Consider the following 22,907-nt stretch of genomic DNA (forward strand, 5'->3'; position numbering starts at 1 on the left):
CGGTACTCGGCTGTGCAGACCGCTGCCTTGCGCTGAATAGCCGTTGGAAAGCCGTAAGAAAGACACCCGTGGCCATCCCGGGGTGAGCTGTGCTGTGTGTCTGCTCTAGGCAGCAGCCCTCAGCATGACGCTCCATAACCAGGTATCTCCCACACGGCTGGCATCAGCCCTCGGCAGCTCCCTGACCCTGCTCTGCTGGTGGCTGAATAGAAGCGGGAAGAGAGCAGAAAGTACCACCTGCAGCATCAAAATGTGTGCGGAGTGCCCGGGTGGCTGTGCTGAGGCCGTTCCCAGCACACTGTGGGGCTGTGCCTGCACAGCGGGGTGCTGCTGTGTTGGGAATGTCTGCCGGAGAACCCTGAGGTGCTTCCCCACCACACCTGTGTGGCACAAAGAGACAGCAAGGTGTGCGCTTCTGCCCCTGAGTTGGGAAGAATGGAAATGTTGTTCTGCTTTGAAAACACACTTAACAGAATCACGTTTGCCTAACAGCGTTGCCTGTAGAAAGACAGGGTGGGAAGTTCTTTGTCTTTCCTAGGAATTTCTTATTGTCAGCAGCTTCCGTAAGGCCTCCCAAGAGGGGCTCCCGGAGCGTGATGCTGATGGAGGACTCAAAGCCATCCTGCCACTGGTGGAAGGGTCTCATGCTTCACTCCGCAGGGTGTCAGCTGCAGGCTTTCACCACTTCCTTCAGTGTAGGTGTAGGGAGGCAGGTTCTGTGGGCAGCTCCCATTTCTGGTGTGCAGGCTTCTTCAGTCCTGAAAACATCAGTGCAGAACAGCCACAAAAAGTTGTTCACACATACCAAAGACACATGAATTCATCCCTTAAAAAACAATCCAGAAAAAAATAGCTTTGAACTTTGTGAATGTTGTTCTTACCATAACAAATCACATTTCAAATCATTATGGTATGAACAGATACACTGCATCCCTCCTAGCTGGAGTTGCCTGACTGTTGTTTCCCCAGTCCAGAGGACCAGACAAGAATAGCTCTGTGAAGACCAGAAGTTCCATTTTTCAACTCCTGCAGTGTCATAAATCAAACACTGGAAGGACATCCATTTTCCAGCTCTTACTGGACCCTTTTTGGCACTGGTCTTATTGGGCTTTCTGAAACATTGACCTTGGTGGAGACCATCGTGCTGCTCTTGGTGGTGTTGGTGCAGTGTGCAGAGCTGCAGTGCTCCCTGCTGAACGCTGCCTGTATCAGATGCCCATGTCTGAAGCGTTGGTGCCAGCCCTGGCAGTTTCCCCTGCAGAAGGCAGACGTGCTGATAGTTGGGCTGAGTAGAAAGCTGTCTTGCTTTTAGCTTCTGTTCTTCATTTTCCATTTGGCATTGTGTTGGTGTTGAGAGAGACCTTTGTTTGGTGTGGTATTTGAATAGATGAACATAACACATCCTGATGCTGCGTAAGACATTTTTAAAATTTACACCCCAGATTCCATCTCCAAGCTTCAAACCCTCGCTCAGTTTGGTGTTCAGGGCTTTTCTGCATTTTTATTTTCTCTCTTGAGGCTCCACCCCTCTGTTGTTTTGCTCCTTACCTGGGCTGACTCCAGATGCCTGCTCCCCTCTCCTTCTCCTCCGCCTTACAGATGGGATCTGCAGTGGGAGCCGCCAGGAGGAAGCTGTCTGCAGGAGCGGGCTGAGCAGGGCAAGCCCTTTGAAGTTGACTCCTTATTTACCTGAGATCGCAGAGGATACTTGATCCCAAACAAATAATCGGCAAGAAGCCTTTTAAGCTGATTTAAATGGATAGTAGTAGCAATAAATAGTTTTCTTACTAACAAACAGGGCAGTGTCTGCAGTACCTCACGGTTAGCATAGCTTGAGATGATAACAGCATTAAGTAGAGCTGCAGGCTGGTGTTGTGTTAGCTGCCTATGGCTAACAGTGGAAGTGGGGAGGGAGTGACAGAAGGTTTCATGGCATTGTCTTGCTGGGCAAGACTGGGAGCAAACAGCAACAGGGGCAGGTGTGGAGTTGCTCAGCTGCTTCCTCCCACTCCGCCCTTCCTGTGAGCACACAGCAGGGCACTGTTTATCTGCGCCCTCCTCTCACCTCTGGTACTCTGCCATCTCCATCACTGTTCGTGTGTGAGGGAGCACGGGCAGAGTAAGTGTGCACAGAGTTAAACTTGTCCTGGCAATTGGCTGTCTCTGACTCTGGTCTCCATCATTTCTTCTGCACTGTCACTGTCAGGAAACCAGCCCAGGTCAGGACCACTTCCAGCATGTTTGATGAATGAAGTAGCTGGCAGTGCAGGAGGAGAAGAGGGCAGCCTTGTAACTGGAGGCCAGCAGGCAGGGGAGCCCTGGGAACAAAATGCCATCCTGCTCACCTTCTCAGGGTAAACAGGAGCTGTCTGGTGTAGAACAATGTCTGTGCTCTGTGAGACCAGCCAGGCCTAGGTGCATGACTGTGTTCTTTCTGAAACTGCTGAGGAAAAAATTCTTTTATGGTGTTTTGCTTGCTAGAGGACAAATAAAATCACATTTAATTTCTTAATCCAGGAGTTACATTTTAACAGATATTTGACTGGGAACCAGGTTCAGATGACTATACCTTTCAGGTTCTTTACCTCAGTGATTCATTGAATCATAGAGTCATAGAATGGCTTGGGTTGAAAAGGACCTCAAAGATCATATAGTTTTAATCCCCCCGCCACAGCCAGGGTCACCAGCCACTAGAGCAAGTTGCTCAGAGCCACATCCAGCCTGGCCTTGAATGCCTCCAGGGATGGGGCATCCACAACCTCCTTGGGATTCAGTGATAGCTAGGTGAAGTGCTGAGTGCACTGAGTGATCTGCAAGATCCTCTCCTTCCTCTTCACAGCCTTCCTTTCAACATAGAAATAATACCATTTTCCTTCTTAAAAAGTAACCATTAGAACAACCTGTTTCAACTGCACACTTATTTTTCCCCTTCCATGCTTTGTATTTGCTATTTTCCTTTAGGAAACCTCTAGTTTGCTCACTGAGTTTTTTTTAGAAACCTTTTGTAAGCATATTTACTTCTGCTGAAGTGTTTTTCTACTCACATTATCTAGAATGACATAATAAAAATGAAGGATAAGGCAATAATGAGGATCAGGGCAATGAGCACTTAGCAGTCAGAGCACAGGTGGTGATAACACAGCACAGGGTTTCTGCATTCCCATCCTCTTGTATGGAACAGTCTGACTTTTATTTTTAAATATTTTTTAAATAATAGCTTTAATGTACAAGTTCTGAATTAAATACAGATGTTTAGTTTAAAATAAAATCAGACTCTATCACCTTTATATATTATATATATTTTCACAATTTGTTGCCTGGAGAATAAATGAAAAATCCAGTATTTTGATGCTAACTCTCAGAAATACTTCAATAGAAATAGATATGCTGAAAATGAGGAAGCAGCAAAAGGGCTTTAAGGGATCGAGCACCAAACTCCATTTTGTTCCAATTAATTCATGCTTTCTGATAGTTGCTTCTAGATCTTGAGGTGAATGTTTACTAGCTAGCTATCAGGCTCACCATGCGTAGGACTGCAGTGTTTCTCTTTTTGCCCAATCTCTGCTTGTTTTTCCAAAGAACTGTGAAATTTTTCCAGCTGCCTTCAGGCTTTAGTAACACATCTCTTCCATTCAAATTCACTACTCATAATTTTCTTTTCTATTGGTTTTCTTCCAGAAATCTCAGAGTGCTAATCTTCAAGCATCTCTGGTTTTATTTTTTTAATACCTGTTCCTTTACAATTATGATGTACAAAGATAAAAGGAACACTGAACATTTCCTCGATAGATTTAGAGAAGAAATCTGTAAACCAGGTACATCAAAAGCACTTGAAGTAAGAATGGCTCTTAACGGTGTGGTTTTGATAACAAAGTCAACACAAAACTGTTTACAACCCCTAGCTGTTCTGTGGCTGTTGGGTAGCCAAACTTCAGTCCATGTTTGGCACAACAGCTCTGTGTACCACAAAATACATGATGGCATTCTTCCCTTTGCTTCCAAGTCACACATTTGTCCCTTTCTGGACAGAAACTCTCACGTATCTGAGCATCCTGGTTGTGCAGAGTTCTCACACCAGTTACGGTGGCATTAGTGCCCATCAATAGGTACGTGCTTGGTTTAGATGTTTTAAAGTAGGATGGCCTTCTGGCAGTCTTCACTGCATTCTCACTATTCATTTGCACCCTTTGCTGTCTGTCTGTGGCTCTGTCTCCATGTGCCTGACCCACTGGCTGTTCCCCTGCTCAGACAGTGCTGCTTTCCTGAGCACGTTCAAGTGGAGGTTTCATACAGCGGCATTAATACTGACACAGCAATAAGCAGGCCTGCTAACAGGCACAGACTGATAGCAATGACACTCATGTAACTGACGATCAGTCCGTACTTACATCTCCTTCTGATAGCAGAAGCACATGCTTTGCCACTGAAGCGTTTTCCTTGCCAGCTGACCAGGATGTGAGCACCTGCCACCCAGCATCTGGTCTCTGCCCTCCAAGCCACCCTGCATGTGGCATTGCTGCCGGCTGTGCAGACAGGCCAGTGGGCAGCTGCTTTGTGATGGCCAGCAGCGATTGCTGTAAACAATGACATGAGGGTCATTTTCTTCTTTTCAGTGGTAAGTCCCCAGCAATCCTTGGCATGTCGTCGTCATGCTGACAGTTGTCTCTTGGAGCCCTGACATGTTTTACAGCTTGCCTGGAACGGTCTCAAGCAGGAGCTCTTGAGCCACAAGCCTGGTATCTCTGTCGGGTGTAAATCCCCACGCCACGGCTGTGATTTCACAAGTAAAGCCCTACACCACGGCTGTGATTTCACAAGCACGTCTTGGCTTACCGCATCATTTCAGGGAGGAAGGCAATGACTGGCAGCACACAGCCAGGGTTCAGCTCCTGAGCAGCAGCGCTGAGGTGGAGCCGGGCAGGCTGCAGGAAGCAGCAGCGGGGATTCTCGCTGGAGATTGCATCCTGCTAAAGCTAAGGCAGCACTTCGGCTGCGCCTTCAGTGTCACAGCTCTGTACATTTATAGAATGAATTGCAGCAACCTTATTTCTGCTGGATCCATCAACTTCCTAGTATAACTTTCATTAGTGGTAGAAAAATACAACACTTGTTGTGGTTATTGTTTAAATTCTGCATCCTTCTACAGCCAGAACACCTCTGAGGACAGAAAATCAAATCTTCATGGAGTCACAATGATTAAATGGGATTAATAGAAAATTTAAGTTGCATTTCAGTGACACATCCTTGTTTAAAATGTACAAATGATTTTGGTTTCTTTTTGTGTGGTTTCAGGGCTAGTTTGAAATTTGGAGAAAGTGACCCTGTTATATTCCCTGTGCTCAGTCAGTACCGTTAGGAGGCAGATGGATGCGTGCGTGCATTGTTTCAGGACAATGGCACATCAGTGGGTTTTTCACCTCGCCTCCCTCTGTAAGAATATTAATTCAGAGGGAATGCAGAGGGCTATGATTTGCCTTGGAGAGTAAAGGATAGAAACTTCTCTGTATTCAGAGCTGCTGGCTTCTGTAGCTCCATAACACCATATACACTGCACATCTGACACATCCTTTTAAGGAAAACTTTTTAGAGATTCCCATCCCCTACGGAATGGTACAGGAAAGGCCTTCAGTAAAAGTGGGCCTGAGGCCAGGACACGTAGGGCAATTTGAAACAGATTTTTTCTAAGTGAGATCATGTGAAAATCCTTCTTTTCTCTGTAAGAGGGACTCTTTTGCTTAAAAATGCCTTTCGTAACTCTTTGATTCTAAACAACTGTTAACTTGTATAGCCATATCCAGCAGCAGCATTCTCTTCTGGTAAATATTTTTGGTTTTGCAGCATTGCCTCAGTAATGTATTTGCCTCCATTTAGCTGGATTGAATCACTCAGTGTTCTTCCTCAGTGGTTGTGACTTCCTTCAGGTAGGCAGTTCTGGGTTCTTGTTTTCTTAAAATGAACAAACAGATAAATGACAAACTCTGCCAACCCCTTGTTTTTTCTTAGAGCGGTGCTGAGTTTAGTAGCTATGAGCAGGCCTAGCGACAGCTCCCTGCTGCCTTTATAAAGCCTTCTCTCCCCCGAGGCAGACACTGTTCTGGCATCTCCTTGCCTTAGTTTTCTTGCTGTTCTGAAAGGCTTTCACAAGGGTGGGATGTGAGCTGCTGTGCTGAGGGCTGGAGGAGCACAGCACGATTCCAGACTAACCTCCCCAGCTCCCCTAGCTTGGACACTGCTCCTAGGAGCGCTTCACACGGCTTCCCTGCTGAGAAAGATCTCTCTGTTTTCCTGTCAGTATCTCCACTGCTACAGCCTCCTGTTTACAGACAGATAGTTTGAATTTATTCCTGGTTATGCCTGAATGAGACTAACTTCCTTGAAAAGTACTTTCCCGTTGTCTCCGATCAGTTGACTAACACTACAAGTCTTGCAAGCAAGAGACAAGGCGCAGAAGACAAGCGGATGCAGGCAGCATTTGCTTGCTCCCAGGTGCTGGGTCAGAGGCAGCTCTGCCCTGGCAATGAGTTGGGAGCCCCGCAGAGCCCTCCCTGCAGCACACAGGGCAGGTGGCTGCACGCTGCAGTTCCTGCTGCCTGGAGAGCCGGGAGCTGCCACAGTTCCTGTAATGCCACACTGCTGGTGTCTGAAGTTGGGTCATAACACGCCTGTTGAACCAATGAAGCATGTGTAATTCAGACCTATGTCACCAAATGCTTGCTTGTTTTTGCAAGAAACTGTCTCTTCACCTTGCAGAATTACCAGAGGGATCAGTTCCAAACAGAAGTAAAGAGTACGCTTACCTTTCTTGGAAAATAGAAGACTGTTGTCCCTTTTCTAGGTCTGTCCTGAGAGCAGCCTTTTATTGTTAATAAACGATGGAAATGGTTTCAATAATGTTGAAAGAACATAACAGTTTCAGTAATAATAAAAACGCAGTAAGATTAAAAATCAGAGACAAAGAGCTGGTTTTCTGATGGTTAGGAAAGAATTAGAGCAAAATATGACCAACAAAGGGAGAGTTCAGTGAGGGTACTTGAGCATTTTGTTCTACAAAAGAAGGATGGAACTTTAAATATTTTAGGGTCAGGACCACTCTTACACATCATTTTAATACAGCATTGCCCTGCAGTTAGTGCTTCGTCTGTTCCTGAATTCACTGCAGTGAAACCGCAGCTTATGTTGTGGTAACCCAGAGTTCTGGATGCTGTGCATACGTGCATCCCTTCCACCCCCAGCAGCACTAACTACTGATATCCTGTGGCAGTAACGAGGTTGTATGATCTGTGCCAGTCACTCTGGGCAAAAGGAGATAGCAGGAAGCTGACAGTAACTGTAAAATGCAATCTGTTACGAGGTAGGGAAGGACCAGTAACTGCCTGATTTTGGTGCAAAATCTCTGCTCACAGTAGATTTACATCAGTTGGCCAGGAAGAAACTGCAGAAATAAGTCAAAGGATGTGTTTTGCTTATACAAACAAATCTGTAGGTATTTTCATAAGGACTTCAGCTGCTGTAAAACTGCAGTCTTTAACTTTATAACACTTCGTTGTATAGTAGTCATGCATTTTGTGTGATTAATTAAGCATGTGTCTACCTTAATCTTCATTTGGATTCTTAGCTGATTCCAACCTTTTTATGCTGTGTTCTGCATGTATAATGTGAGTAGAGATGGATTTGGATAGAGATACAAATTCAGTTAGATGCCAGAAGAATAAGTAAGGCAAATGAATTAAAATAAGTATACTTGGGGTAGTTTTCTTTATAAAATAGAGAATTTCCATTTAAGATTATTTTTGTCTCTAGAGAAGTAAACGAGCCATTTCAGATCAGTGTTTCTAGGCTGCCACCTGCTAGGATCTTTGTCCCAGACTGTAGAGAAACACACGTTTTCCTGACGAATGCTTGTTGTGGATGCCTCAGTGAGCCCACTCAGAAGCACACTGGGGTTGCCTGACAGCAACCACACAGTTGTTGTTCCTGTTACTGATAGCATGCTGTGCTCTGATCTATGTTGATCAGTTCAGTAGTATTGGGCAGGGCCCAAAAGCAAAGAGAATCTTTTCTCAAGAATAGGCTTTATGCATCGTGTGGAATCAGTGCTGCCCTAGCTGAGAAGAAACTTTATATTTTTAGGCTTTTTGTGTAATGATTGTGCAGCGATTTCATAAAATCATAGAATCACCAAGGATAGATAGGCCTCCAAAATCATCCAGTCCAACCTTCCACCTCCCACTACCACTTCCCCACTACACCATATCCCTTAGTAGAATCTGAATGTTTCTTCAACACTTGAAATTTTTCCTAATATCCAACCCGAACCTACCCATTATTTCAAATTATTTCAAATAATGGGTAGTGAATATTACTCAGTTTCTTTGCAGGACAAAATCTAAGTATCCAGCGATACAGAGAGTAAATAATGTAATGCAAAGGAACTCAGTATCAGTATCAAGAAAAATATGTGGTGACAGGAGCAGATGTTGCTGCAATTAGAAGCAGAGCTGATGGCTAAGGAGTCACAGAGATCTGTGGCTGTGACAAGAAAAGATAATGTGAATGTGAGGAAAAACTGAAAACAAGTGGGAATGGGAGAGAGAGCTGCAGTAATCCAACAGCACAGCACAACTGGGAACCATTCAGTCTGAGGGCAGGCACAAATCTGAGTTGTTAGAGCAGTAGAGGGAAGACATGGGAACACCTTGACTGGTTTGCAAGCAGTCACAAAGTCCTGCACAGCCATGGAGCAGAACACCGCATTGTTCCCACCTGCTGCTCTCACAACAGAAGCCCTGTGTGCCCACAGGTGCCTTGGGCAGGAGAGGAATGGAAACTGTGTGGCATGGCTTGCTCCTACTTCGCAGAGCTTAAGCTGGTGCACGTGGAAGTAATGCCAGGGAATTTGGATTAATTCCCTTTCATCTCTCTTTTAAAGATTGTTCTGATTTACAGAGGAAACAGTGAAATGTTGCTGAATTATCAACTGTGCTACAAATAACAGAAGATTACCATTTAATATGAAACAAAATGGATACAGCTCTAAAAAAAATTGTACTAGGTAGTGTAGTGGTGGATACAGTGGCATTAGTGTTAGCATGGTGGATTTCTTGTTTTTCTGTAAACAACCCATAATGACAGAAAAATGCTCAACTAGCCGGGCATACTTAATGGCAGCTTTCATTTTTTCAAGTTTTTCCAGTTTTCATCTGGATTCCTGCATTTCTTTTCACCTTCAGGTTTCTTATGCACAATCCTGCGATATCTATTTTCACATGTAGTTCTGATCAATGTACATGCAATTAATAGGGAATTTTAATTTGTGCTTATGGTGAATGTTCATTGAATTGCTGGTAGTTCAAATGGCAAAAAGCTGCACTCGATGGTGAGCTCCTCTCACTGCCTCTTCTGCCCACTTTCCATAAAATCATAACTTTGTATTTTCCCAGTGCCATAGGTTCTATGTTTCAGTTTAGAGATCATGCTCTTTTATATTCTATGTGCTGGCAAATTTACTGGTTCCAACAAGAAGTATTACACTCCTTTACCTTTGAATCTGAAGTCTAAGTATATAGGGTGACCTATTTACACTTCAGAATTTCAACTGCAACTCAGGTGTATAATTTTTAAAAAAATGTAAATTTTGACAATCTTTAAAAAAAGAGAGTGAGATTTGGCAACGCATTATGGAACAGTAAACAAAGAACAGAACAGGGAGCTCAGATGCAAAGAGCTGGAATGCTGGAGAATTATTTGGGATCAGCACTGTTGTCTGCCTCACTCCCACTTGGGCAAGCACCCATTTCTATTGTTCCAACTTTAACAAAAATCAGTTTCTTCAGGTGCTCCCTGGTCCTGGAACGCAGTGTGCCACATGCCATATGTGCCATATGTGCCACATGCTGCCTGTGTGAGCCCTGCAGTGCAGGCACGCAGCCTGCGGCATAAGGGGAAAGCTTCAGAAGCACTACCAGTTGCTGGCAGTTGTAAGGTGATAGGTGACTTTACCCTTTATAACTGCTTTCTAATTACTGAGTTTTGTGTTTGTTAGCCTCAGTGACTTGTAAAAGCTGCAGGGTGTGTTTAAACTTTATCTTAAAAAAGTGTTACAGTATTTTTCCAGAGTAGCAGCAAGATAGCTGAACTCTTAAACTGGAGATTTGGCACAGGTGTAGCTTTTAATGTACAGTGTGTACTGTGTAATTTGGAAAAGATTAGTATGAAAGGACAACTGAAAGTCCATATGAGATCATTTACGGTGCGAAATACTGGCTAACATCTCTCCAACTCAGCACGCTACGGCACACTGAGCAATTCTAATGATCTGCCTGTGGCCCTTGAACTTTGAAACAAAGGCAAAGTTACCTTCACAAGGAATCCATATGCTTGACAAATAAGGTGATGATTACTCGTCTTGTATTAAACTTGGGGGGAGGGTTTGTACACTTTAAGAGCAGTCCTACTTGCACAGCGCAAGACAGGAAGATCAGAGTTCCAAGAATCCTGAATTCTCCATTTGCCAAAATAAATATATTACAAGAAGGCATGGGTAGTATCAAATGCTGCAAGAAGAGTCAGTGTAAGTTATCACCAGGGAATATTTCATCCCACATCTAAGGAATTGTGAAGGCTGTAGAGGAATCAGGTTTTACTCAAGGACTCGAGCCTAATGTGGATATTGGCATAATTGTACGTGTATCAGATTGCTTAGCGTTATCTGTGTGTGACATTCAAAGATGAAACTTGGCTCTGGAAACAGGAATTGCCTAGTAAAAGGCAGGAAGGACTGACTTACTGGTGTCCTAAGTTCTAAAGCCAGTTCTGCCCCTCCCCTCCTTCCATTCCACAAAGGAAAAAACAAATCTAGGAAACGAAAGCCAAAAGACTTCCACCTGTAAGACTGAAGCGCATCAATTTTAGGTGGTAAAGTGCTTACTTTAATTTATCTGTAATAAAGATGGCAGAAGAGATTTTAGTTTAATTTCATACTGCATTAGTAAATCTGGGTTTTGCTTGTTCCTCTGCATCACTGATGAGGCACTCTTCTATCCTGGCTCAGGATAGAAGACAGGACAGACACTACAGCAGCAGAAGCACACAGGCATCTGAAACAGCTTCTGGTAAATTAAAATTTATATTGTTAGTACAACTTTAATGTATTATTAAGTGTATGTGAAGCTCAGGAAAAAGTCAGAGGTAGTGTCTGTGATCTCATCTGGTGCAAAAGAGTCAAGCTCAGAATGTTCTTGTAAAGCATGCAGAAATTTTCCAAATTTCAACCTCTCATCACGTCAACCATTCAGACACAGTGGGAGTGTTTTGCAGAGATGTAACTGAAGTAATTCGTACAGCTTGAGTTAAAAATGAGTGGGTAACTTTTAATTTATTTTGTACATTAAGTGAACACAGTCCAAAAAGCTGCAGCCTCTTCTTATGACTTACAGTAGCAAGGTAACATATAATGTTAGTCTTCTGAAGGCTACCTGTTGTGAAGCTATCACATTTCTACTTAAAATTAATGAAAAAAACCTTTTATTTCTGTTAATTGCCAAATTTTACATTGCTTTTTCTGTACTGAAACAGAAGCCAACTCTTCACACTACAAACTGGCCTAGCAGTCAGGAGGTTGTTAGCAGGCAAGTGACACCTGCTTGCTTCTTCCCACAACCACAGAGCATGTCTGGCTTTGACCACTTGCATAGACTTCAGTCTCAGAGAGATTTCTAACAACTACGTCTGTACCTCAGAAGTATCTACAAAAGCAGCAGCATTTATAGCCTTATGAATCCTTCAAGATTTATCAGAACAAAACAAAGAAATTTACAGTTGGCATCCTGCTATCCGATTGGTTTTAAATCACATTTTAAATGTTCATGTCCATTGCTACAATTTGATCTTTTCTACAGGGTTCTAAAACAGCAGCTTTTTCTAATGGCACCGATGATGAATTCTTTGAAATGTGCTGCTTAGCTACCACTTTCATTTTACTAGAAGGTGTTTTCTTTTGTGGACATACAAGATTTAAGTATCTGTCATGAAAGTTCAGCATTAAAAAGGATCAAATGATGGCATGTAGAATAGTAGTAATGGAAAAAGCCATAGTATTTCATTTACAACAAAGCTTCCAACTTTCCCCTCACAGATAGCAATCAAAGAAGGGCTGGAACAACTGATGGAAACATGGAAAATATGAAGTATTCCCTAGTTTAGTGTTACGTAACTTCTAACTGCGATACCAGGAGTAAAACAGAGCTAAGAACCCAAAGCAAGCAGAACACCTCCCCTCCAGTAGCACTGACCCAGCGCCTGCCCAGCTTAACTTATCCCCTCTTGTCACATGCTTAGCCTGAATTCTAAATTTCCACATCTTTTATCTTTTCAGATAGATCAAGTATAATTCACAAAACCTACCACCACCACCTGACATTCAGTAACCTAGTTGCCCGCCTGTTAAAGACATCAAACCCTTTGCCATGTTTAAGTCAAACTATACCTTACTGAAGACAATTCAGGAAATGAGCAGACTTAACAGTAATGCTTTTGGTGCAAAAAATGCAAGTTTCCTTATGTGATTTTTTTTCCCCATCTGTAGATAAGCACAGTAGCGATACCCCCAACATACTTTAAAACTTCTTGAGAAACTGAGGACTTAAACGATGTAAAGTATTCCAACTAAGTAAATTTCTTTCAAGAGACTGTTTTAAATTCCATCCAATCCCTTTAAGGAAGCTTAAGCAATGGCGGTAGTTATTTAGTGTTCATCTCACTTGTGATCTCAAATATGGAATGCACTTGATATTAAATGAGGAAAATTTTTGCCATTTTTTCCCTTTATATACTTGCAAAGACAGCCACAAACGCACAAGTGCTGGTGGGACTCACACTAGTTTGACTGCCATTTTCATTGATTGTAAACTGGGGGAAGGAGGAGATGAGTGATCTTTAAAGCATGTCCCTTGGTGGAATCACCACTTTTCTGCAACATCAGTTTTATGCACTGGTTATTTCCTTACTTATAAAGAGGAAAAGAAGACAAGTTCAACTGCAGGATGGCTAAACTATCACTTAGCATTGTCTTTTAAGCCAAAGCGAAACAAATTGCCTGTATGTTCAGCTAGCACAACATTGATTACATTTCTGTTACTAAAGAACAGAGGAAAAGACTTGCTTGGGCCCCTCTCTGAACTGTGTGCATGTCAGAACTGTGATCTTAATGTGGCATACAGTCTCCATCCATACAGCCAGCCCCAACTGCCTGCTCTCTGCTAAGTGGAATATCAGAGCATACCGTGCTCTGACCTTCATACAGGTTCTTTCTTTTTCTGAACTTGCCTGTGTTTGTGCCTGTAACTTCAGATTTTGTCTGGGCACTTTAATACGGTCTCTGTGTATTCGTCAGTGTGAAATAATGATATGATGCTATGTTTTAGACTTCGGGGATCTTTTTCCTTTGCCCAAAATTCTTCAAAAAACAACGAAACAAAATCTCAGTTATGTCCATGACTGCAGCTCTTCCGTGAGTTTGGCAGAACTCAAGTAGCTTGTTCTGATGTTACTGGGAAGACAGATTCGGGGTGTGATCACACACACCGTGTTTCCATAGGAAACAAAAATAACCATGAAACTAGTTTGTGAGCTGACTGCCAGGTTAGGAAGGAGGAGGACAATAACCAGCTTCCTCATCGCCATTTTCAAGGCAATGAATCTTTCTGACTGGGGCCCCTTGCAAAAGGGGCTGCCTGCTCTGTACTGTTACTACAATCACTAAAAACACAGCAGCACTGCTTCTGGCAATAAACTAAAGAGCAAGAGGACTATCTTCTTTAAAATAAAAAATAAAAAAAAAAATCAGAACGACACAAAAGTGTAGAGGCTTTCCTTGTGGAGCTGTGAATTTAACAATTAACTTTTCTAGTCCATTTCTCACCTTCTAACTTCAGAAATATATAAAAAAAAATCACTTTCCTTACAGGCAGTATTTATTACTCGAGCTTTCTTCTCCACTATGAGAAAAGAGAGAGCTCGAGGACGTCAGACCACCACTGGCCTAAGCACCGAGGTACTCAGAGCTTTTGCAGAACGCTGCACAGAGTTCTACACAGAGATCAATAAGGGAATTCTCCTGACCTGTAACTTAGGCACCACAGCAGCACTGCTACAGACAGTTCAAGGAAAAGGAAAATAAATATTGCTCACATAAATTTCTGAAGTAAAGCCAGAGATATAGGAATTTTCCATTCCCTTAGAAGAAAGCAGAGAATGGCATACTGTGTGATTTCTAGTGTGGTCAGTTTGGAGCTGGGGAGAGCAATGCTAGCCAAGATGTAGTAATTGCTTCAATCCAAGAAATTCGTGTAGGTTGGAACTGCAATCTCCTGCAGTATAAAATGGCTGCTGATACCTAGCTTTTCTGGCCCCAAGGCAAAGACAGTCTGCATCAAGTGTGAAACTTCAGGTCTGCATGTGACTGGCTTTGGCCAAGTTCCCCACAAGGAACGAAGCGGGGGCCAGCAGCGCTGTCAGCAAGGAGCAGTGCAGGTGCTGCTAAGCCTTGGTGGGGCAGCTCGCTCGTCCTCAGCCTTGCTTGCTGTGTCAGGTGGGACAGCCTGTATTGCACACAGAGAAGTGTTGCCAACCTTTGCACCAGTGGAGGTTAGTTGTGATATAAAATCATGTGCTTGGATAACTTGTTCTGCTTGCACAAAAAGGAGGAGATTACATAAGACTAAAATTGCTTTCAGTGATGTGAACCCTTTTCTCCAACTTGCCCACGTTGGGAGCATTGCAGAAGTAACAGATTTAAACCGAAGGAAGTTTGAGCTGCTTTTCAGCATCCTTTTGGTGGAGTAGGGAACAAAGGGCAGAGCTGAGCTTGGCCCCTGCTGGCCTGGTTGGAGCATGCTGCTTCCCAGTGACTTGCAGCACATGCAGCACCAACTGACACACTGAGTGGTGAGGTCTGAGTGTCTGAGAAAGGAGTTTTTAGAATCACCTTGCTGACAACTCTTGGCCTCTATTGCCTTGAATTCCAAAGACTGCAGCAGGTTTTCTCTGTAACATAACAGTGCTTTGCAACAACCTTGCAATTAAGACAGCAGATCACTGCTTGTTCCATCTGAGTCTCCCAGCAAACCCAAACAAAAGAGATATATTAGGGATCCTGACTCTTAAATTGAAGGAAAACAACAACAAACCAACAAAAGAAGACCCTGCCACCACACACAACCACCCAAGTCCTCAAAAAGATAACTGCTGATGTTGTGGTGATGGAGAATACCTAACAATCCATCTCCATTAGTCATAATCTAGCTAAAGCAGAAAATCCATTATAATCTTCTCATAAATAATATCAAACCTATTACGTGTAAGTTCCCGTCTGGAAATCTGTATTGGAGCAGTAGTACTGATGTTTGGAAATCTAGAATTTTTATTTTTATAAAGTACTGTTTCAGTTTTTACTTGCTGCTGAAGTGTAATTTATGTGTAAAATACTTCTTTATTATCTCTTTGCAGCTGTCTAAAGACTAAGACTATGCTTAAGTTCTAGCAAATCTTACGGTAGGGAGAACTGGTCAAGTGCTTCAAAGGAGTACTTACAAATAAACATTTAGTAAAGCCATAACCATTACAGTAAAAGGAACAAAAACTATACCCTGATACTTGGCATACAGTACTGAATAGATGCTAGAACACGCTCTCTGAAACACTTAGGGAAGAAGTTGCAGTTTTTTCTTGTTAAGTAACTTTGTGACTGCTTGTGTTACAGATTGCCCTGAAGTATGATCCCCAGATAGAAGAAGACCTGCGTAACTGGATAGAAGAGGTTACAGGCCTGAGCATTGGTGCAAACTTCCAGCTGGGACTGAAAGATGGCATCATTTTATGCGAGTAAGCATTTATTAAGTAACCTTATTTCAGCAGTTTTCTACATTTGCAGAATGCAGATGGACTTTCTGAAGAGTCCCCTTCCAACACATCAACAATAGGAATCAAAGAAAGCTGACAGTAGAGGGTGGGATGCAGCTTTTTTAAAATTGTGGAGAAGAATCAGAATTTAACTCAAATCTCCTTTATATTTCTGCAAAGATTTCTAAATATTTCTGAATGTAATGATGAAGCTCTTTTTTATAATAATGAAATGGCACACAACAATTCTAACAATTCTTGTGACTTGTCTGTTAGGTGTATCAGACCTAGGTCTAAGCTAGGCACTCTGTATAAATAAAAAGCATAACCATTCTGATTAAACTAATGCAACTAACAAAGTGTCACTGAAAATATTATATAATGCCTGCAAAGATGGTATAAGGATGAGATATATTGTTTAAGAATTTCCATTTTTTTCACCTCCCTAGGCTTATAAATAAGCTGCAGCCAGGATCAGTGAAGAAAATTAATCAATCAAAACTAAATTGGCACCAGGTAAAACAAAAAAACCATCCCAAAACTATACCTCTAACCCCTCCAACCCCCAAACAGTTCTTTTCCATTAACAAATTTCCTGTGAATATCTATGCTTTAAATCCTGATAGCATCAAGTTTTGCATATGTGTAACAAGATACATGCACAACAGTTGAGTGAGGTTACTGCGTATGTGAACTTCATTTAATAGAAAGCAATTCTAACAGCTAAGATGGCTCGCAAATGGCAGCTGACTATACATATTTCATAGTAATGCTTTAGCTAACAAATGAAGTTTCTGGTGGAGGAAGAACATAGAGCCATATAGCAAGGTCTTTTCCAAGTTTAAAGAAAATACAACAAAATCAAAACAAACAGCCAAACAAGAACACCTAACTAACACCAGACAGCTCGTGTATTCTATCTGGGCAGTTCTGCAGGCTGTTAGGTCAGCTTGCCTGCACCTGGATATACGAGGTTACTGTGTGCAGCATTCTCTTGAGAAGCCCTTAGGAGTCATGGGGAACAGTCTTTGAGGAAATGTTTTGCAACAAAACTCAGAAAAAGCAAATAAATACACTAGCTATTGGACTTCAGTACATCCAGATTTAGTCTTTATGGGCAGTCTGTCTTGCACTTTTTTTTTTTTTAAATCCCCTTGTGACTATCAAAAACAACATGCCTTTAGAACATGTACTTGAAGGGTTTTTGCCTTTACTATCATTGAGTCCAATTTACTGCTGCTGTGTCAGTCTCTTGTTTTTATTGTCTTGAACGCTAATAAATGTAGTGGAGGATTTTAATATCTCTCATAACTCCTGAAGGAAAGCTGAGATTGTCCTTACTAGCATATTCCATGTTACTTCCCAGTTTCTACAGCATACACTGCTAGTAAAACCCAAAAGCTTGTCTGAATTTGCCCAAGTAGATGAGCAAGACAGCACCTTCAGACTAGAGTAAACATTCTTACTACTCACATAACTATGTTTTAATTATCTTACAATCAATTCTTGAAGTTCTGAATTAGGATTCCTCTTGAAATGGACACAGTTGAGTTTTGTCATCAAAATAATAGATATTGATGGAGAGGTGCTAGATAGGCAAACTCAGTCTGATTTCTGAAGTCCACATTAGAACTAACAAAAGTAATCTCAAACTCTTCAGTAGTTACTCTTAACCATGCCAACTGAGGTGTTCCATTCCCACAAGGCAAAGAATGTGTGTAAAAAAGCAAAACAAAAGCCAATACCAAGGAGTTCCGTTTTAAACTAGTTACTTAGTTTTCAAATTGAAACACTGAATAAAAAAAGGACTTTTTTGTTTCTGTTTAGCTGGAGAACATTGGGAATTTTATCAAAGCAATCCAAGTCTATGGCATGAAGCCACATGATATTTTTGAAGCCAATGATCTTTTTGAAAATGGAAATATGACTCAAGTGCAGACTACTCTCGTGGCACTAGCAGGTCTGGTAAGTATTTGTACCTCTGGCGCTTGCAGAAGTCCAACCTATCAAGAGGGGATAGAGTATTGTGAGTCTGAAAAACTGCAGAAGTTGCTCCTGAGTCATTCCTTGAGCAAAGGCTTGGAATTAAGAGTTAGGATTTTTGACCTGAACTAGGGAGGCTCATAAGAGAACATTAATCCCTGCAGATTATCCTTCTCACTCTGACAAAGATACTTAGGTAGCTTCAGAGTGTACGTTCAAATGGTGACAGAAATGGTTCTCTCCTCCCACCCCGACACATTTTCTCATGAGATAATCCTGCTTGTGGCATCACTTGAAAGCCCAGGACAGGTACAAAGGCAGCTTGTCTGTCAGCCTAGGTCTCCATACAGGCTATAAAGAAAGTGTTCCAGTCACAGAAATTCTACTTAATACTGAATTCTCTATTTTCCTTCCCTAAATAGGCAAAAACCAAAGGTTTTCATACTACAATTGATATTGGTGTCAAATATGCTGAGAAACAAGCACGAAGTTTTGATGCAGGAAAACTAAAAGCTGGTCAAAGTGTAATTGGCCTTCAGGTAAGTGTGAAATTCTTGTTTGCAGTTACATTTCAGAACAACTTTTTTTTTTTTAATTAACAGGGATATTTTTAATGCAAAAAAGCAAAAACAGCACTGTTACAGTATATTCTTGTCATGGAAGGAGGTGTGGCATTTTAATTCCTGTAAGCAGCTGATTGGCTTTATATGCTCATGTGACTACCTAGGTTTTTGTGTTTTAAATCTTCAGTAAGAGTAGTAAGGAGGAAAAGATTAGCTAATATTAGCAGTATCATCTTGGTCCCTGACAGTGGCTTTAAAAGGAGGCTGAGCAAAATTGTACAATTCCTGGAGCAGACAAGTTTTGGCAGTGTCATTGAGTCTGTACTGTCCAGGCTAGAAGCTGATGATTGTATTTTGATACATACATCTATTTCTTACTGTATATGCAGTTGGACAAACACCAGTCACTGAAATGCCTTGGGATGACTGTTAGTTTTACTTTTCCTTTTGAAGCTCATTATGGAGAAGTGGTAACTTGTTACAAGTAATGATCAGGCTAGATGAGAAAAACACATATGGCAATTACTTCTGTCAGCTATCACAGCTAGCAACTGTACTCGTTTCCTTACACTGTCTTGTTGTACAGATAAATCACTTTTTCTGTTCACCTCTTCCTTCTCCCAATAAAGATGGGCACCAATAAGTGTGCCAGTCAGGCAGGCATGACTGCTTATGGAACTAGAAGACACCTCTACGATCCAAAAATGCAAACTGATAAGCCATTTGACCAGACAACAATCAGCCTACAGATGGGCACTAATAAAGGAGCCAGTCAGGTAAGGAGGACTGTGTGTGACATTTCCAGAAAAGATTCAGCACTCAGCCTGGGCAAGTGAGGAGAGTGTAGCAGCAGTATTTTGCTGACAACAGCAAGAAAGTACAATTCAGCTGTACTTCTATGCAGTATAATTGAAGAACTTAAATTTCTCATCACTAACTGGTATGTTCTGTACTGGAAATCTTCAGGCATAAAAACGATGCTGTACTTTTAGAATTTTCATCTGGCTGCGTTGCGTCAGAAGAAAACCACAGCTTTGCTTCCAGCACTAGCTAAACACAATAATCACATCTTGGGCACCATCTCAAAGCATTTTCTTTTTAAAGAGAGAGATTAAATTGATCTTTCAGCGGGGTCGTCTTTACTAGTGAACACTTGCTGCTGTTCAGTGCTTGTATTTGTAGTTTCTAGCACTTCCAGTGAGTTGTACAACTTGTAATAACAAGTCTCATAATCACAGCTCCTGACCTTACTGAACCTCTACAATCCTGTTTTACTAGGCTGGTATGCTGGCACCAGGTACCAGAAGAGACATCTATGATCAGAAGCACATATTGCAACCTGTGGATAACTCGACTATTTCATTACAAATGGGCACCAACAAAGTAGCTTCACAGAAGGGAATGAGTGTGTATGGGCTTGGACGGCAAGTGTACGACCCCAAGTACTGTGCTGCACCAACAGAACCCGTCATTCATAATGGCAGCCAAGGAACAGGAACTAATGGGTCAGAAATCAGCGATAGCGATTATCAGGCAGAATACCCAGATGACTATCACGGAGAGTACCAAGATGACTATCAAAGAGATTACCATGGTCAGTACAGTGACCAAGGCATTGATTACTAGATTTGCATCTGAAGCTCAGTATTAGTCCATTATTTTATTCAGTAAGAACGAAACTAGCCTTGTGGAATTGTTACCTGTCTTTCCTACAGACTATACTTAATGTACCTAAAGAAATACTGCCTTACATACATTCCTCTTTTCTTTCTCTGCCCTTTCCCTGTCTAGTTGCCTTTAGTGCTGTAACAGTTGTAGTCTACAGCATAACCAATAACTGCATATGAAGTAAAAAGGAATACTGTGAAAGGGGGAGTGCTCTTGTACAGCCAGGTCTTCTAATAAGGAGCTATGCATTTTTACAATCTACTTAAGTAGGTTTTTACATACCACATGAAGCCTTCATTTTACATATTTACAGCTTTTCTGTTTTCCAGATGAAATCAAAGAATTTAATGCTCAAAGTTAAATGTGGTCTTTGCCAATTAAGCCTAAGGCATCACGAGTGATTTAAATCTCATTACTATGTTTTTAAAGTATTGTTTGCTAATGGTAAGTCTTGCATTAGATGTGTGCATTTGTGATTTCAAATTCATTCCATTACTCACACTGACCAAACTCTTAGAAATAGTTGTCTTACTAAAAAGGGAGCTTGTACAAAGTCTTGAGCCAATGGAAGTCCCACATCTGATGGTGCATTTACCTTTTATTGTGCCATAATATATCCATGTAGAAGTGCTTTTTCTTCCTTGAACTGTATTTATTGCCACACTTCTCAAACTGATCCCAGTGTATTTTTATAAATAAATATTTTTTCTTAAAGGTATGTAGAAGACCCCGTCTCATTTGTTATGCTACCATTATTAAAAAAGAGATAGCATGGAAATTACTCCCAAACCACCATCATTGCCTGTGTTAAGGGTAACGTAGGACTGCCGTCTGTTGCAATCCAAATTCTTTCTTTCCACAGGATTTAATCTAACAGCCTAGTAAAAATCTCCTGGGAGTGAGTGACAGTGACTTAACAAGAAAGGAATGTAGCTCCTTCATAGCAGAGTTCACTTCCCCTCTACGTGACTGTGAGATTATGACTAGAGATCCTTCAAAGTTCACAAAATCCCTGCCCCTTTCTCAAGGCAAATGAGGAACTACAGATATTTAACACTGCCTCTCCTTTGACCTATAACCTTCATACCATCACTTGCAGAATTCACAAGACAGAGTATGTAATGAGATACCCAGATCTGCATGTCTGCTGGTCTGTGGTCTGAGTTCATTAGATACTAATAGCAGAACTTTATTCCTAAGTGGGAAACTCTTTCTTGCCAGAGTGCAGCTAGGCTGTACTAATTCATCTGGGCTCCTTGCAACACGAGGGGAAAAAAAAAGGTTCTGCTGGAGGGTGGGGAGTAGTGTCACTGAATAGAAGATATCTTAAAGTTACTTGCTGTGTAAGTTTTAAATATAATATTGATATAAAATGTTTTATACCTGCAAGTAGTGGGCTTGAAAAGGATTCTTCCCTCAAGACTAGAAATCTTGGTCCATTTCTTTGTATTATCTTAGGATGTGATGATTTGACTTTCACGTGACTTACTTGTTGAATAAGACTTAAGCTTATTTATTTCATAGAATTCTAAGTTGGAAAGGAGCTCTGGTGGTCATCAGTCCAAGCCCTGCACCTTAGGCGAAGGAGTGACCAAGATGTCTCTTTAGACCTGCTCTTCCTGAGCTATGCTGTTGTCCCCTTCAAGATACTGGTATTCAGCAACTTACACCTAGGGTATTAGATGCTGAAAAGCAGTACTGTGACTAACAACAAAACACTCAGTAGTTTGAGCAAAGACTTCTGAAAGTCTTCCTGAAGCCAAAACATACTTTGAACTGCTTGCACGCATTTATTGTGTATGTACCTGAAAGGAGGCACAAGACACATAAACAGTTCTCAGTGTGCCCATTTCTGTCACTCACCATGGGTACCTGAGGTAATCCTACTTAAATTGAGAGTTTGAAGAAGACACCAAACAAATACAAACTGCCTTGCTTAAAACTGCAATACGTAGTTTTCTCTTGGTATTCAAATAGCCCCCAGCTCCTGTTTTTTTTAAGGGAAGTAATTACAAACATACCTTCAATTCCTCTGAATCCAGTCACCTGTTGCTGCAGGAAACTGCATCGATCACTCCAAGGCTCCACACACTATTGCGCTGCTCTGCAAATGCCTAAAGTGGCTTGGACAGTTAGCAGTAGTACTGATGGCATTCACAGGAGCTCTACTTCCAGCCTGCTTTAGTTGTCTGACCATGGTAGGGACAGGGAAGCAGAACCAGCAACTAGTTTCTGTAAGGGTAATTTATTCTTCTAGCTCAAGTGAGGATTTGTGATAGGCAGGAATGCTTCATTTGGAGGCTGTTGACATAATTACTAGCAGAATGTGTATGATTAGGAACTCTCATGTCACACCTGAAAGCTATTTTAGTTAAAAGGACTAATTCAGTTAAAAAGTATGCATTCTGAACTGTCCTCTGAAACCACAACTGAAAACATGAAATTGTCACAGCTGTAACTCTTTGGCTACAACACTGCCTAAATGAAATACACTTAAATACAATTTAACTGGGAAATTCATTAACTTCTTTCTTTAAAAAGCAAAACAAACTCAGTAAGCATCTAGAAGTCCTTTCTCCACAGCACTGGAGGCAGTGATACTGAATCAATTATTGCAATGAACAGAACCAAAGAACTTCTGAGACTGGAAATCATTTAGAGATTGTCCGACATACAGATTATCTGTAAATGGAGATACATTTCTAAAAATGTCCCCTCCTTTCTTCCACCATTCAGCAAATTCCCAAGTCAAGGGCTAAAACATGCAGCATAAGCATTAAATACAAACAGAAGAAA

At 41.6% G+C, this 22,907-nt stretch overlaps 1 protein-coding gene across 1 annotated transcript; it reads left to right on the forward strand.

Moving 5' to 3' along the window:
* Nucleotides 1–15,742: 15,742 nt before the first annotated feature.
* On the forward strand, nt 15,743–20,829 carry CNN3 (calponin 3; the record flags this gene model as incomplete). Its single annotated transcript, XM_010715858.2, has 6 exons — nt 15,743–15,879; nt 16,347–16,413; nt 17,725–17,862; nt 18,303–18,419; nt 19,073–19,219; nt 19,722–20,829. Coding segments are annotated over 6 exons (954 nt in total), but the record flags the coding sequence as incomplete, so codon positions are not given.
* Nucleotides 20,830–22,907: the final 2,078 nt, after the last annotated feature.

This window comes from Meleagris gallopavo, chromosome 10 (assembly GCF_000146605.3).
Source record: "Meleagris gallopavo isolate NT-WF06-2002-E0010 breed Aviagen turkey brand Nicholas breeding stock chromosome 10, Turkey_5.1, whole genome shotgun sequence".
In the NCBI taxonomy this organism is placed as follows: Eukaryota; Metazoa; Chordata; class Aves; order Galliformes; family Phasianidae; genus Meleagris; species Meleagris gallopavo.